General features: G+C 49.7%; 5 protein-coding genes across 5 annotated transcripts; 2 read left to right on the top strand and 3 right to left on the bottom strand.

The window, feature by feature from the left end:
• Positions 1-74: 74 nt before the first annotated feature.
• N7529_001912 (putative C6 transcription factor (War1)) lies at positions 75-2,740 on the top strand (the record flags this gene model as incomplete). Its single annotated transcript, XM_057237443.1, has 2 exons — positions 75-1,596; positions 1,653-2,740. The coding sequence occupies 2 exons, from the start codon at positions 75-77 to the stop codon at positions 2,738-2,740; spliced, it is 2,610 nt and encodes an 869-aa protein (XP_057102130.1).
• A 236-nt stretch (positions 2,741-2,976) lies between these two features.
• N7529_001911 (Zn(II)2Cys6 transcription factor domain-containing protein) lies at positions 2,977-5,115 on the bottom strand (the record flags this gene model as incomplete). Its single annotated transcript, XM_057237442.1, has 9 exons — positions 2,977-3,107; positions 3,155-3,254; positions 3,317-3,423; positions 3,483-3,949; positions 4,001-4,299; positions 4,358-4,647; positions 4,729-4,923; positions 5,006-5,034; positions 5,105-5,115. The coding sequence occupies 9 exons, from the start codon at positions 5,113-5,115 to the stop codon at positions 2,977-2,979; spliced, it is 1,629 nt and encodes a 542-aa protein (XP_057102129.1).
• Positions 5,116-7,099: 1,984 nt separating this feature from the next.
• N7529_001910 (putative MFS transporter Fmp42) lies at positions 7,100-9,112 on the top strand (the record flags this gene model as incomplete). Its single annotated transcript, XM_057237441.1, has 3 exons — positions 7,100-7,472; positions 7,537-7,699; positions 7,747-9,112. 3 exons carry the CDS (start codon positions 7,100-7,102, stop codon positions 9,110-9,112), a joined length of 1,902 nt encoding a protein of 633 aa, XP_057102128.1.
• Positions 9,113-10,758: 1,646 nt separating this feature from the next.
• Positions 10,759-12,021, bottom strand: N7529_001909 (uncharacterized protein; the record flags this gene model as incomplete). The annotated part of the gene is made up of 1 exon (XM_057237440.1): positions 10,759-12,021. The coding sequence occupies one exon, from the start codon at positions 12,019-12,021 to the stop codon at positions 10,759-10,761; it is 1,263 nt and encodes a 420-aa protein (XP_057102127.1).
• A 180-nt stretch (positions 12,022-12,201) lies between these two features.
• N7529_001908 (Zn(II)2Cys6 transcription factor) lies at positions 12,202-14,247 on the bottom strand (the record flags this gene model as incomplete). The annotated part of the gene is made up of 1 exon (XM_057237439.1): positions 12,202-14,247. The coding sequence occupies one exon, from the start codon at positions 14,245-14,247 to the stop codon at positions 12,202-12,204; it is 2,046 nt and encodes a 681-aa protein (XP_057102126.1).
• Between the last annotated feature and the right edge of the window lie 1,220 nt (positions 14,248-15,467).

Here is a 15,467-nt window from a genome sequence, read left to right as displayed (position 1 = left end):
ACATGGACATTGAAACTAATATGTGACAGCCGTGCACTTGCTGAATCGGTATTGGCCGATTATCCCCACACTGTATGGACATCGATCCTCAATTACACCCAGACGGGGACCAACGGCCTGTGTACATGCCGACCCGACCGACCCTCACAAACCCGGAATACCCGGAGCCACCGTCCCACACCATTCACCCGTATCAAAGCCGGGACTCCGGAGAGACGGCGCCGGCGCAAACGCAAGCGCAACCCCTCATGGGCCCGGCGCATGGCAACCCGTCCCCCGATCCCGACAGCCACGACGCCAAACGATCACGCGCGTGCGAGCCCTGTCGCCAACTGAAAGTCCGCTGTGACCCGGACCCCGACCACCCAGAAGGCTCATGTAAGCGATGCGCCAAGGCGCGACGTACATGCATAGTCACGGCGCCCACGCGCAAGCGCCAGAAAAAGACCGATAGCCGAGTTGCGGAGCTGGAGCGCAAGATCGATGCCTTGACGGCTACGCTGCAGGGAAATTATACTGGTGAATTGATTCCTGGCAGTCAGGGTCAGCCGTCGCCGCGTGCTGAGCCTGCTGGTCGGAGATGGACTGGGGAGTCTAAAATCGCTGGGAGTAAGCGGCAGGCTACTGGTGAGATTAAGGCAGCGGGTGGATTGTTAGCGCCGCGATATTCGCGCCCTGGCAGTCCATCTGCGGAACAAATTCCTCCAGCGTCGAGGCAATGGCGGAAGGCTGGTGCTGGTGAGCCTGCGCTGCTGGCGAAGCCAGAGGCCAGCAATGAGTTTGCCGACATGATAGATCGAGGTCTTATAAAATACGAAACTGCCGAACTAGCCTTTCAGCGGTACATCTACCAGATGTCGCCGGAGCTGCCATTCGTTGTTTTCCCGCCGGGGACAACTATGGGCGAGGTCCGGCGCAATAAGCCTTTCTTGTTCCTGGCCATCATCGCTGTTTCAATTGGCGTCTTCAATCCTGAGGCACAGCCAATTCTAATCAATGAGGTCTACCGAACAATCGCCGAGCATGTCATTGTCAAAGGGCAAAAGTCACTCGAGCTTGTTCAGACTATCATGGTCTCTGCCATCTGGTACATTCCACCAGACAACTTCGAGGAGCTCAAATTCTATTCATTAACCCACTTGGCCGCGATTTTGAGCATGGAGCTGGGTCTTAACCGTCGGCTATCCGAGACCAGGCGGAGTTTCAACATGATTCGTGAGTTGATCATCAAAAAGCCCACTGGGCCTGCCTTCGATCCCGAGGGACCAGAGGCGAGGCGAACCTGGGTCGGATGTTACTATTTGGCTGCGCAAATGTCGGCGGCTTTGAGACGAGTACACCTGGTCACCTGGCAACCGTACATGGACGAGTGCCTTGAGATTTTGGAAACTCACCCTGATGCGCTTCCCTCGGATCGTAGATTGAAATGGTGGGCAAAACTTGGGCTAATCATGGAGGATGCCGGAAATCACTTCTCCACTGAGGAACCTGGTTCTATTTCCACTTTTGCGGACAGCAAGGTGTGGTACGATATGCAAATATTTGAGGACCGAATTGCGAAGTGGAGAGCGGAAATCCCGCAAGATATCTATACAGGTAAGTTCTGATATTTAGATAGAACAAGTATATCCTTTTGCTGACGTCTATCCCAGGCCCTATGATTCACACAGAACACGTCTTGAACCTGTTCGTGCACGAATCGGCCATGAGTGTTAATTATAACACCAGTGATAATTCTCCTTCTCGCGACAACTTGCACAACTCATCTATGGCTGCAGTAATCGATGCACTGAATACGGCCATCCGCTGCATCCACCAGAGTATCGATGTAATCTGCAGTATTGAGATCGACCGGCTCATCTCTCTACCGACGACATCCCTAGCTCGTTCCTCATACCCCGTGGTCAGTCTGATCAAGATATATTCGCTCTTCATGACGCCCGACAGTCGCATCGGGCAAATTCTCGATGTGCAGAGTCTTAAACTAGACTATTATCTGGACAAAGTCATTGCGCATTATCGCACAGCCGCAGGGCGCGATGGTGGTCGTGCGGCCGCCAAATTCGGTAATATCATGGTTCTGTTGCGCAATTGGTTTGTCAAAAAGCGAGACCAGGGCGACCAAGGCCGCGAGCTGAATGAGGTCTTCTCAAATAACAAAGAAGGATCCGATCGCAAAACCAATAGCCCCACCTCTGCAAAGCCACCAATGCCGATGTCACAGTGCATGACGCCTCTCCATTTCCTCAGCGAAGTAGCCATGGGCGACCCAGCCCACCGAGCGAACAACCCCACCACTGCCCGTCAAATACCCGGACAAATTTACTCCTCCGCAAGCCCCGGGCCAGCCAATCCAATGACAACACCCGGACCATCCAGTTACGGAGACCCCTCGCTATCCAACCTCTCAGTAACGAAACCAAGCCCGCAAACCAACTGGTCATCCGGCCCATCCTACCCAACCACACTCCCTGGCTCAGAGACAAGAGGTTACTACCAGCCCTTCCCTGCGGGCCCATCACAAAACTACCCCGATCTCCAATCGAGTGTGGCGCCGACCCAGCCGGGATACCCGGACATGTCAGGCGCTGGGATGCAACCTGCGCCGCCGATGGGAATGGCGCCCGAGATGGGCATGGATCCTAATTTCGGCGATCCTTGGTTCACGCTTGGGAATATGATGGATGAGGGATTGTTCACCTTCCCTCTTTCGTTTGACGGGAATTTTGGGCTTTTCTAGCCTGTCCTTTGTTGCTTGTTCTCCTCTCTACTATATACCCTTGTTTATATTAATTATAACATATTTTCCATGCAAACTTACCTCGCTCGAGGCGTTTCTAAGATTGAATTGCTTTGGTAAATTTCCCATAGATAAGGTATGCTGAATTCGTTGAATCCAGACCGTGTTATACAGATTGCCCAAAGGCACTTTGATTCGTTTATATCATGAGGTATTTTGATCTATAAGGGTATATCCTACACCGGTCTCCAAGCCCGCATGACTTGCTCTTGCACATAACCCCACGGCCAGCCGTTTTCCCGTTCTGTGCGACGAAGCAGATCAAACAGCTGACTCTGCACAAGGGGATCTTCAACCCACGAGATACCTATACATATTAGCGGAAGCTGCCTTAGAGGGTTGGGGCCAACTTACAAGCAAAGAGCGCATGGCAGGCTGTGATACGCAGTGAAGGTTCATCCTCGGCAGATACAGCAATGCCGAACATGAAGTTGAGATTCTCGGCGAGATCGGCCTGGCAGGGTTATCAGTTAGCAGGGGTTTGCGTCACACGATGCAAAAGTAGTAAAGACCAACCTTCAGCTGCATCGGCTGCTCCAAATGCAGCAGGCTCCGATCATAGAACTCCAACTCGCGAATCAGCATCAGCGCCTTAGCCATGCAGATTTGCTGAATAGCAGTCGCTACATAACCACAATCAGCAAACAAACCAACAACAGACCGACAAGTTCCGAAGACCTACCATGCCACAAACTCGTATACCATGCAACAGGAAAAGGCTTCCCCCTCCCAGGATCCGGAGCCGACAAATGCAATGGCGCAAAAGAATCCGGCCTCCCAAGCTCCCAATCAAGAATCCGCCTCCTCAGCGCGCTCTCGCCCAGACTCCCTAACCGACCATCATGGCTACGGCCAGAGATATTATAGCAGAAGTCAATAGTCTCAGCGAGCAGCCAGATAGCACGATTAGTCCAGTCACCGTCGGAGAGAACAGTCTTAGCGCCCCACCAGCGGCGCAGGCTCTCGTCGAAGGGGGCGAAGGTAATCCGCAGGCATTTCTGGTACGTTAAGGCGAATTGAATATCTTGGATGACGAAGACCCAAAACGAGGCGGAGGCCAGACCGCCTGAGATTGCGCAGTCTACATGCGCGCTGATGTAGACGGAGCCGGCTAGGAGGTGGCGCTGGACGTCGTAGGGGGGCTGTGGGCTGGTGGGGATTAGCATTATTATTCATTTTGATGGGGGGAAAGCAAGAAACAGAAGAAAGATGAGAGTCGAGGCACGCGTACTGGAGATTGATTCAAAGAATCGGAGAATGACGGTCGACGGGAGCAGGATGTCGATGCCGATGTCTGATTCGGGCTTGTCGAGGACTGGGAGCATAATTGAGATGCAGCGGTCGTGGTAGGCGTGGGCGACATCTGGGGAGATGGAATTTGTTGTTCTGGATAAGTGGCATGCCGAGACTGCTAGGCATGCGTAGAGGAGTAGTGGGGAGTGAGTTGCGCGCTGGACGGCATCTGTTGAGAAGTGGCGGCCGGGGTCGCATGCGTCGAGCTGGATTGATGGATCAGGGGTTGGGGTCTTTGGTAGAACGAATACACACATTACTCACCCAAGGAGCAAGGTACTTTTGGAAATGGCGAAGCAAATATGCTTCGCTGACATTAGTTACTCTGGCTTGACCGATAGGGGTGGTCGCAGAGCGCGGAGTGCCTGAATTAGATCTCGAGTCGAAATAGCTTGTGCGAGGAATCGTGAGATTTGGAGTCGTCAGAGAAGAATCCATCGTCGTGGACGAGGGAGTGGAATCTTCTGAGGATGATCTTGCATCTGACAGTTGCCTTGTCACCGGTACAACATGATATTCAGCTGCCGTCTGATCTGTTTCATCCTTGAAGTCGACTGAGGAAGGTTAGTTGGGGAGGATCATCATAGCGATGCATTCATACATGCATGAATGCATGAATGAAGGACGAAACGTACAGTCGCAAGATGTTTCAACCCAAACTTGATCATCGGGGAAAGCGAGGTCACTCTCGCCATACCTCGGGGGCCCCTTTCCTCGTAAGGACGGATTCTGGCCATGGCGAAACGAAACCTCTTCAGATTTGCCGGGAGCCGGCACACATTCGCGGCCAGATCTTTGGCAACGCAGACATTTCAAGCCAGATTTGTCACCTATTGATGTTAGTAGATGTTTATGATTCAAGGAGTCATTTCAAGATGTAAAAAGGTAACCACAACGGTCACAATGACATACATTTCAGATGGCGCAGACGACATGTGAGGCTAAAAGGAGTTAGATGAATCAGAACCAATTCAACGAATTAGAGGACCTAGCACAACAGAGAATACTCACCATCCCCTCATTACGCAGTCAAAAGTACAATCACAAATAGGGAAGGCTTCCAGAAAGTAAGCATACTCGGAATGCGCCGAAGATTTCGAGATAAATCAGGAGCTCTAAGTATAAAAGTGTCACTGGTTAATAGGTAATTGGAGAGACTTTGAACCAGATACGGAGAAGAGAGTGGGGGAGAATTGAGAATTGGTAGATCATGGGATTGCGTATGTCTTTTTTATCTTTCTTTTTTTTCCGATTTTTTTCTTCTTTTTCTTCTTCTTAATTGTGGTGATATGTTGAGTTATGTTGTGTTGGGGTATGATGGTATAAACCAGGGGCTAGTTCACCTACCGTTGGAGATTAGCTTAGAAATGGGTCAAATGCATAAAAAACAAAAACTCGACTTGGGAAAGAATCTCTGGATGATAACCCGAACGGGAAAAACGTTCAGTGCCCCAGGGTTACAACTCCCCCACTATACCTATACTGTAGGTACTAACTACTAATGTGCTAGGCACAGGGGTGTACAGGGCATCTGGTTGGTTAAGGTCTCCCCACTAAAGTTTCTTACCTTTTGCTCGATCGAAGGGTTTTGATCCAAAGAAAAAAAAAAATAATAGATCTGTGTGTCGGAATCTCGGAACATGGTGGAATAAGGGGACGAAGTAGTAAATTAACAGTGGAATAGTGGAATAGGTAAATTGGTGCAGGAACATGGCCGAGATGTCCTTTATCCCTTCTGGTCGTTTTCTCCTTTTCTTCTTATTAATACAATCGTTCCCATATATATTTATATATATTTACCTAACTATGGGGCAAATTGTCGCTTGAAAGGATGCGTCAGACGGTATAAATCGGCCAATGAAAAGGGATGGGAGGTTCTCCATCACCAGGCAAATTTGGTTGGTATAAATCTGTGGCGGTTGCCCAGGTGTGTCGGGACATACAATATCTACATACCACAACGTACATCCAGTAGATATAACTCAAACACACGCAACAAGGCTGATACGCTAATTCATTTCCACAGTTTGGAAATGATGGCCTCCACTTGCCTTTTACCAACTCACCGAGAGAGGGAATACGTGCTTGGACCTCCTCCCCCAGAAGACCCGGCAGAGAGCCAGATGGACTTAAAAACTTAGATCCTTCGTTTTCGCTAGATGACCACTGACCATTGGACCGGCGACGCCGGAGATCGACTTGACAAATCCCGCAAGTGTGGTGGGGGTTTAGGGATTTGTCGGCATTTCTTGTATTAATTTCATCTGAGCCGTGGATAGTCTACGGGGATCCGTCGAACCCTGTCGATCCTTCGTCCCCGAAGGTCCGAAGGCGTGTGAAGCCGAAGATATGATTCGAGACCGCACAACCTGACTTCCCGATATTGCATTTGGTACCTTTTTAGTCCAGTTATAAAGTTAAAGCCTGGTCCAGAGATTGGTGTGTGCGGTTCTATGTGGGGAGTGCGCCTTCCTTTTAACAGCTGCCTCTTTCGGCATGTCCCCGAGAAGAAAAGGAAGAAGGGAAGAAAAGAACAAAAGCCGCTTCTTTCCCCTGTGGATTTTTGATCATTTCATCAATCATGGCGAACTTAGGTGCCGTTCAAACCTTGGAGGAAAACTTCAAATCGGAGTCGAATGATATTGGTGCCTGATATTGGTGCCTGGTTCCTGGCTGTTTTGGTGCCTGGACACCTTGACACCTTGATGCCCTACCTCTGGTCAATGACGCATTTGACACCTGACTTGACACCTGACTTGGCACCTGACTTGACACCTTGGTGCCTCACAAATCAGGACAACATGCAGGGAAGTCGAGATAACGAAGAGCTTTGGTAACAACTTCGTTGCTCTTGACTTCTTATCTTCCAACCTCTGCGAGGTCGGATCTACTATTGATACTAGTCGAGTTATCTCAATTCAATCACTACTATCTCTATTCCTCGTGCATCCAAACTCTACCTTTACCATCTAACTCTAACCACCATCCCCTCCACATTGTAATGCCATGTCCCTAAACCGCATCTCCTTCCTAGATGGATGGGAGCGCACTGCCGCCTTGCTCCACCCAGAATCAGGCGCAGACTCAGACACAGATGAATACCAGGATCTTCCCGAAGGATCGGTGGCTTCATCCTTCCCATCCACCTACAGCAGACTGAACTTCAACCCCTACGCGGGGCCAGGTTGGAACGAGAATCCAGATGATCTACATGACGATCGGTCTTCGTTCCTTGGCCCCTTATTTCTCGGACTATCGCCGACGGCTACCCGCGAGGGACGTGCTGATTCGCCTGTATTCGAGAGACCCGTGCTGGAGGTAGATGCGCCGTGGGCCCAGACGACGGGCGCTTACGAAGTTAGTGCCGTGAGAAGGATCGGTAGGTGCATTCAATTACTTTTGGAAAATAATTGTTCGTTTTGAGTTTACTAAACTCCTCGCAGTCCAGATATGCACGGCGGTTGTATACTGCTTTCTCGCTGCTGGGGTGGTCTTTGGCTTTGCGGCACTAAAACCTGTTCTCATCCGCGAAAACGTATATCGTAACCTCTGCTCCCGGGCGGAGCTTGAGGAAAATGTCGATGTCTGCGACGGACAAGAAATTAGGTATACGATCATTTCTAACAAGTCACGCTCATTGTTAACTCCAACAGGCTCAACCTGATGTTCACCATTGCCGCCGTAGTGACAAATGTCTCAGCCCTACCCGTAGGAACTATCCTTGACGCGTATGGCCCCCGAGTCAGCGGCATAATTGGCAGCATTTGTTTGGCCCTAGGAGCTGTGCTCTTTGGGACCGCCAGCAAGCTCCCCTTTGATGGATACATCCCCGGATACCTGTTCCTCGCACTGGGCGGACCCTTTGTATTCATTCCCTCGTTTCATCTATCCAATACATTCCCCAAACGCTCCGGCCTAATCCTATCAATGCTGACCGGGGCATTTGACGCCTCGAGCGCTCTATTCCTGCTCTTCAGACTGCTGAACGAGCACACGAGTTTCGTATCAATCAACAACTTCTTCGCTGTCTACCTCATCGTCCCGGTATTTATCATCGCCGCGCAAATCTTCATCATGCCCGCCAAATCCTACAAAACAGCCGGCGAGCTCGTGCAACAAGCCGAAGCCCAAGTCGCAGACGAGATCCAAGACCGACCAGACGACAGCCTGGACCCAAACGAAAGCGAGCGCCAACGCAAAGACAGACGGCTCCGCCGAGAAAGCATCATCAACCACACCCAAGACCTCCTAGGCGACACCACCTCCATAGTCTCCATCGACAACGCCATGCAACAAAACCCAACCAATCCAACCCAAACCATGCCCACCCCCAAACCCACCGGCGTCTGGGGCGTCCTACACGGGCGCAGTGCGCTATCCCAAATCCGCACACCATGGTTCACTCTCATAGCCGCCTTCACAGTGCTAATGATGCTGCGAATCAACTACTTCGTCGCAACCCTACGCTCGCAATACACATACCTCCTCAGCGCGCACACAGCGGCAACAATAAACACCGCCTTCGATATCCTCCTCCCAATCGGCGGCCTCGTCTCCGTCCCCTTCATCGGCACCTTCCTAGACATTTTCCAAACCCGCACCGTCCTCGCCCTCCTCGTCCTCACCGCGACCGCCATCGGCGTCCTAGGCTGTATCCCGCACGTCGGCGCGGCATACGCGAATATCATTCTTTTCGTGCTGTACCGGCCATTCTACTATACTGCTGTGTCTGATTACGCGGCGAAGGTCTTTGGGTTTGCGACGTTCGGGAAGGTCTACGGGCTTGTCATTTGTTTGGCTGGGGTTGGGAACTTCGCGCAGGCGGGTCTTGATGCGCTGACGTTAAAGATTTGGAGGGGGAATCCGGTGCCGGTTAACGTCAGCCTTACGGTTTTGGTTGCTGGGGTTGGAGCGGGTCTTGTTGGGTTTGTGGCTTTGAAGAGTTGGGAGAGGGAGGGTGGGAGACGGGGGGAGAGGGAGCCGTTGTTGGATGGGGAGGGGAGGAGGTATGGGGTTTGAGATGTGATATGATATGGGTTTATACCTAGGCAGTCTGCATGTACATGATGGATGGAAATCAGTTTCACCACTTGATTCCCTTTGATTTCTTTTCGAACCCTTGTTTGAACCACGCTAATATACTCTCGGTCAAGTGTGTTCCAAGTTGTCGAAAGGTTTCGTACGACAATATATATGCGTAGACTACACGAGATGCTCATACAACGGATACTCATGACTTTATTCTTCCATTATTGGAGCTTAATTGGATTCATAACCTGACACTCAGCAAGCTGCCTAATATAATCCAAGCTGCCCACGCCGCTGGATGCAGGAAGCGTCCAGTTATCAACCTTCGCCAATAGAGACGAGTCCTAACAACTCGTGCTACTTCGATCGAGGAGAATGCTAACCTATAAACCTTCAAGATGTGCTGTAAACACCCTCGTATTTAAGGTATGACATTATTCAGTATGTTGTACTACGTGGATAAGAAGGGAAATATAGATGAAGATTTAGGAAAACAAAGCCTTTGCATTTGCATAATAGTACAGGAAAATCTGAATCAGGGCAAGCCTTTACCAAGGCCGAAAGAGAACAACAACAAATGAGTCCATAGTAGAGTCCGCACTACAGACAGAATCAGATCTCAAATCAAATATCGATAGAACAAATACCATGAGATCGTTTCGAATACTGACAGAAGAAAAGCATTTCAAAGGGCTGTGTACTTTGATCGGAGTTTCTTACAGTTGCCTTACTAAAAGTGACTTCAAGTCAGCACTATACCCTTCAAGCCATCGCTCTTCAGTCAACGGTCATCACTTAGATCCTATTCACATCCATCCCAGTCAACGTCATATACTTGAAGTCATCGCTCCTTAGTCAGATGTCATCACTTACATCCCTTCCACGTCCATCCCAGTCAGCGCTATATGCTCAAAGTCATCGCTCTTCAGCCAACGGCCATTACTTACATCCTATTCACATCCATCCTAGTCAGCGCTTAGACATAATTTGGAGTACTCCTGGATAGCAGTCTTCATACCTGTTTTTCAGCTAGTTCATTATGGAACAGCATCGAGCAAGTAGAACTCCTCTCTCCCACGACGGTTACACGGTCGGAAGTGCATATCAAATAGTAGCACCAGATACGGTGGGAAAGTAATACCAATGAAATGACGTGGCACAGTTGGCGTTCCTTCATAATATCGTTGCTAATCCCGAGCCGAAGCCGAAATCCAAACGCCACCCCCTCCAGCCAGCTGGACCCAGAGATGGTGAGCCTCACAAAGAGGAAGCTGCCTCCAAAAGGAACAATGGTGCTGGACAAAGTTCCAAAGCCCAAATCTCGAGATGGCAGGATAAACTCAACAGGCATGGGAGCAAAAGCACTTAAACTGGCCGGATATGAAATTCTGCATCTTGATACACAGCAAGTCTCGCATTTTTATCAATAGCAGACTCAAGAATGCCAAAAATGCTCTAAACAGGTGCGTCAGGTATATCAACTGCCACCAAATAGTGGATATTTGAGTAGTCTTTTGAAAGTCAGGGGAGTATCAATACAAGTTGAGATTTAAAACAGGTTCTTCTTCTTTCGAACAATGAAGATATTGGTGTGAGTAAAGTACAAAGAAAATTGACACTGAAAATAATTCCCACGATCAAGCGGCCCATTTGTACTCAGGCAGACGGATATCATTAGTGTGGGCAGAGGCGCCGCCAAAGAGCTTGTGCATCAATTTTGGAAGGTTACTCCAGCAGATGAAAGCGAATACATTGTTCCGGAGCCAAATTCCCCAAGCACTTTGAGGCCCCATGATTGCAGGCACTAACGGTGGGATCTTTTGCATCTCATCAATTAGTGGTCGCATCTGCTGTTCATAACCTTTCAAACCGGCTGCCAGATCGTGGGGATGTTTTCCAATTTCTCCAGCCAGAACATAAGCGCCTGCGAGGGCAAGACTAGTTCCCGTGCCGGTGGGACCAGTGGCGTATCCAGCGTCGCCAACCGTGACGAATCTTCCCCGGTGTAGTGTCGGGAGTTTAACTTGAATCATCTCGCTACCGTATAGGTCGTCGCTTTCTATCATATTCCGGATGATTGCTTCAGATTTCCAGCCAGCTCCTTTGAAATACTGCGCCACATACTTCTTCAATGCTGTAGGGCCGAGTTTATTGGCTTCACGGAAGGCTTGGACGGCGTCGGGTCCGTTTCTAGGGTTGATGCCCATCATCACGGCACGATTGTTACCAGAGGGTTCAGGTCCGACGACGAAAAATCGTCCGGCTGGGGCACTATGTGCTTGGACAATTTGACTTCCGTTTAGAAGATCTTCCTTGGTGGTGAAATACACCACCCAGGAGTTGATCGGTGAGATATGGTCTCTGACACCACAGCCAAGACCTATAGCACGAGTTCTTGAAGCAGCACCATCACATGCGACAACAAGATCGTATTCCGAAGTCGTACGCCCGTTCATGAACTCGACTCTTGCCGGCCCATCATCTTGTTCTTGGTGGATCGATGCAACTTGCTCGCCGAAGGCATACTCGACATTTGGATGGTCCTTGGTCAAGCCATAAATGATCCGCGAGAGGTCGCCCCGGAGGACCTCGTATTCAGAGATGAGAGACTGTTGTTCAGAGTCTCCAGAAGCCTTCATGATCCCATATGATTGACCGTCTTCGCGCACAAGGCTGATACCTTCCACCGGCACTAGACTGGCTCGCACAGCGTCTTCCATCCCAGGCATTTTTCGCATTACCGATACACCGGCTGTCCGAATGTCGACATTCTGACCACCGGATCGCAATTGTGGAAATCGTTCGATAACTGTGACTTTCGCGCCAATCTTAGCGAACCAGTAAGCTGCTGTTGGTCCGGCAATGGATGCCCCCACGACGAGAATCCTCAAATTGGACATGATAGCAGTAGGCCTGGGTAATATGATCCTATGCACTCAATCAGATTATATACTAACTGGCGGACAAGTTAACCCGAGGAGGTAAGCTCGCTGATTGGCCAAACCCTCGGTCTCGGATAGTAGCTCGGCCACAATGATCCGAGCTCTGAGCCAATCACAACGATGTATTCAACCTTGGCTTTAACGGTCTTGGATTATTTGGTCCCAGAAAACCCAGTCATCCACATCAAATTCATAATCAGTGCTCATTGCGAAGCCCATGACGTTGGCTTCCATTGATACTGTCTCTGCTTTCTCGCCCTGGCATTGATTGTGTGGTGTCCCCCTTTTGTCTCGTAGATGCCCAAGGGTCCGAATGAATTCTGGCTCTGCAGCGACATTATCTGACTGAGAGGAGTCCCAGGCCTTGAGAGTCAGTCTTCGAAGTCCCACATGCCAAGCTTGTTTGCCATCAAAGAGCTCTCCATGGTTTTTGTACAGTTCCGCAACGCTGTTCCAGGCAGTTGTCGTCTCTTCAGTAGTCAGCAAATCGCGCCTTTTTGATAAAACTGTAAGAGTAAAGATGAATGCCTCTCGTGTACCCCACAGAAAGAAAGGCCGGGTGTGCCATTGGAACTTGCTGATGCCGCTATGAGCATGAACGGCTCCATCAATACCCAGCGTTTTCTGTGCAAGATTAAACGCCTCCTTCCTCTCTTCGTCCGTAGCGCTCGGCTCCCTGATCCGAGAAAGTCGGACCCTAAGCCTCATAGCAGTCAATCCCGACCGAGAAAGTCCAATAGTGAGGAAATGCAGTGGATCAACAACGTCGCAGTATCGTATAAACTTCTCCTCCACTTCGCTTTCTGCGGCGCTAATAACTTTGTCCGCTTCGTGATAGTTTGAAAATTTCCAGGGCGCAGCACCGTTGATTGGATTTCCCGCCCGACTCAAGTTCTTACCCAAATATGCGCGCGACAAACAAAAAATCATATCTGTGGCGCCTTTTTGCTCTGTTGGAGGTTTGGCCATTCCAGGCCAAATTTGGTCATCATTGATATTAAGGGGAGGCCGAGAATCCCAGAAATCGGGCAAACCCATAAAATCGGTACCAACAGATTGACCTGCTCTAAAGTCGAGCGGGAATACTTGACAGAAGAGCCGTCGTCGCATTTCAACCTCGAAAGGAGGTAGCCCGAGCTTGTTTCCGTCCCGGTGAAGCCCAATCCGTTGTCCTATGCGGGATGCGATACCGGTCAAGATCCAGTAGGTATGCGGGTCATATGAGTAGCGGGTGGGCAGAAGAAAAAGAAAGAGCGCTTGGAGGACCGATAACTCTGTTGTTCTTAAGAAAGACGCGTTCACAAGGGCTTGCCTTGCAGCATGGTGGTACTGCTGCATTGTTGCACCACGCTTCTGGTTAAGATACTTTGCACAGTCTTCTTCTGGCATAGAAAATACTGCGGCATGGTAAATCGAAAACAAGAGACACTCCTCAGATTTTGAGGCCGTTTCAGGGCGTTGCGATGCCGAGTCCACCATCTGAGTTGTTGACGGAACGTGTAGGACTTTGCAAATAGGCTCCACGTTATCAACATATCTCTTCCACAACACCATAGCATTAGCATGGGTTGGGTGATATTGAGTAAGATTTTGATGTCCTCCAAGGAGCGCCCCGGTTAATGGGTCTGAGTATGAGGTGACATTCCTCGAGAGACTAGAACTGTAGGGGGTCGCTTCATCTTCTTCATCGTCATCGGAAATGTGGTGGATCTCATCATTTAAGAGATTGTACCAGGTGTGACTATCGACGTATCGCGATTTGCCTCGAACAGTCAGGAGTTTACCCGTTTTTGAGGTCCCTAACTGGTGGTCAGGATCGACAAGCTGAGACGCTTCGCAGTGCGTGTTTCCAGTAGAGACTGGGATCTCAGCATCCAAAAGCCCGTTCTCTTTAAGGATGCGCTCATATCGAGCGAGCTTTTCCAGCGCCTCATCGCTGATTTTTCTTTTCCGTGATCGCGGCTGGGTTGTCTGGTAAAGGCACTCGAGCCCACCCTTGCGGCATCTGGAGCAAGTGGGTGCCACCTTGTCGCATTTGACTTTGCGTTTCGCGCATGTTTGACAAGCCTGCGGCATTAGTGACACCGAAGCATTTTCATAACCCAAGCCCCGCGCACCATTTGCTATGGAAGTTGGGGCAATCGGTGTTAGTCCGTTGCCGTTTCCACGCACAGTAGCAGCCATCGGAGTAACTCGGGAGGGGGAAGGATGGCTGATTGCTGCTGTCACCCCCAAATGAGCTTGGGTTGCGAGGTTATATTATGGCTTGACTTAGATTAGGGAGATGACTAAGCGGGTGTTACAGTGGCACCGCTGAAGTTAGCGCTGCCACTGTAGGTGACTTTTACGATGCCCATCAATTCGATGCAATCCGCTCAATATTTGATCTGCGCTAAGGTCTTGGCGGTGGGGCCAGAAAAGAGTGATCAAGAGTGTATCTGTCAAGCCGATTTCGAGAATCACTGTACTAGGCAGAATAAATGCGCAAGTCAAATTAAAAAGAACTGATCCTATTCGACAAGACACTGAAGATGGGGAAGAAAGGAAAGAGAGAGAGAAGAGCTCCCCACACAACCTGACAATCAGGCATCCATGAAATCCCACAACCCTCATCCGATCTAGTTCCATGCCCCAAACATCACACGATATATAGCACGGAAGAAACCAAGTTCTAGGAATCCGCTCCTTGTGAATCGGTCTTTGAGACAAGTTGTGCTAAGCTCTTCGTTGATGACGAACATGATGCAAGATGCGATGCTGAGAAAAGAACGCTTCCATAAAACATGGTGCCATGGAAGACGTGTCGGAGTGTGCTATAATGCGCGTACTAGTTCGTTGTTCAGAACAAGAGGACGTAAACTCCGACAAGGATGATCAAGTCGGTAAGCTCAATATCGTTCCGTTTGTGCTATGCTGGGGAAAAGAGATATATCAAACGAAGTGGGTATTTGAACGTATGTAGACTGCGTATATAAATATAACAACGAACAAGACTATGTCGACGGCATATACATGGAGTTGATGTATTATCTCTCAAGCCAAGAAAGAGTATTAACGTGTGTCCCCCCAAAAGAAAAAAGATCACACAAACTCCGTGGCGGGTGGAAGGTCCTCGCCAATCCATGCTCAAAACCTGATTCTCCAGATCTAGGTAGAGCCCACACACCTTCCTGCTCCGCCTCTTTGTACAACGTGTTTCTGGTTCAGCACAGGTATATCCAATTATATCCAAGTGTCCATTTCATGGAGAGTGAAGCGGGAAGTGAAGTATTCCAGCCAATTGCCTCGCCTCTTTATACAACAGATATCTGGTTCAGCACAGGTATATGCAAGTGGCGATGCGGAGGTAAGCGGGAAAAGAGGGAATTTGACACTCGGGCCAAGAAAGCGGGATATGCAGGGCA

The sequence above is a fragment of the Penicillium soppii genome (assembly GCF_028829465.1).
Source record: "Penicillium soppii strain IBT 18220 chromosome Unknown utg000002l, whole genome shotgun sequence".
Classification (NCBI taxonomy): domain Eukaryota; kingdom Fungi; phylum Ascomycota; class Eurotiomycetes; order Eurotiales; family Aspergillaceae; genus Penicillium; species Penicillium soppii.
Note: the sequence above shows the minus strand (reverse complement) of the source record. Positions and strands in the feature narration are given on the sequence as shown.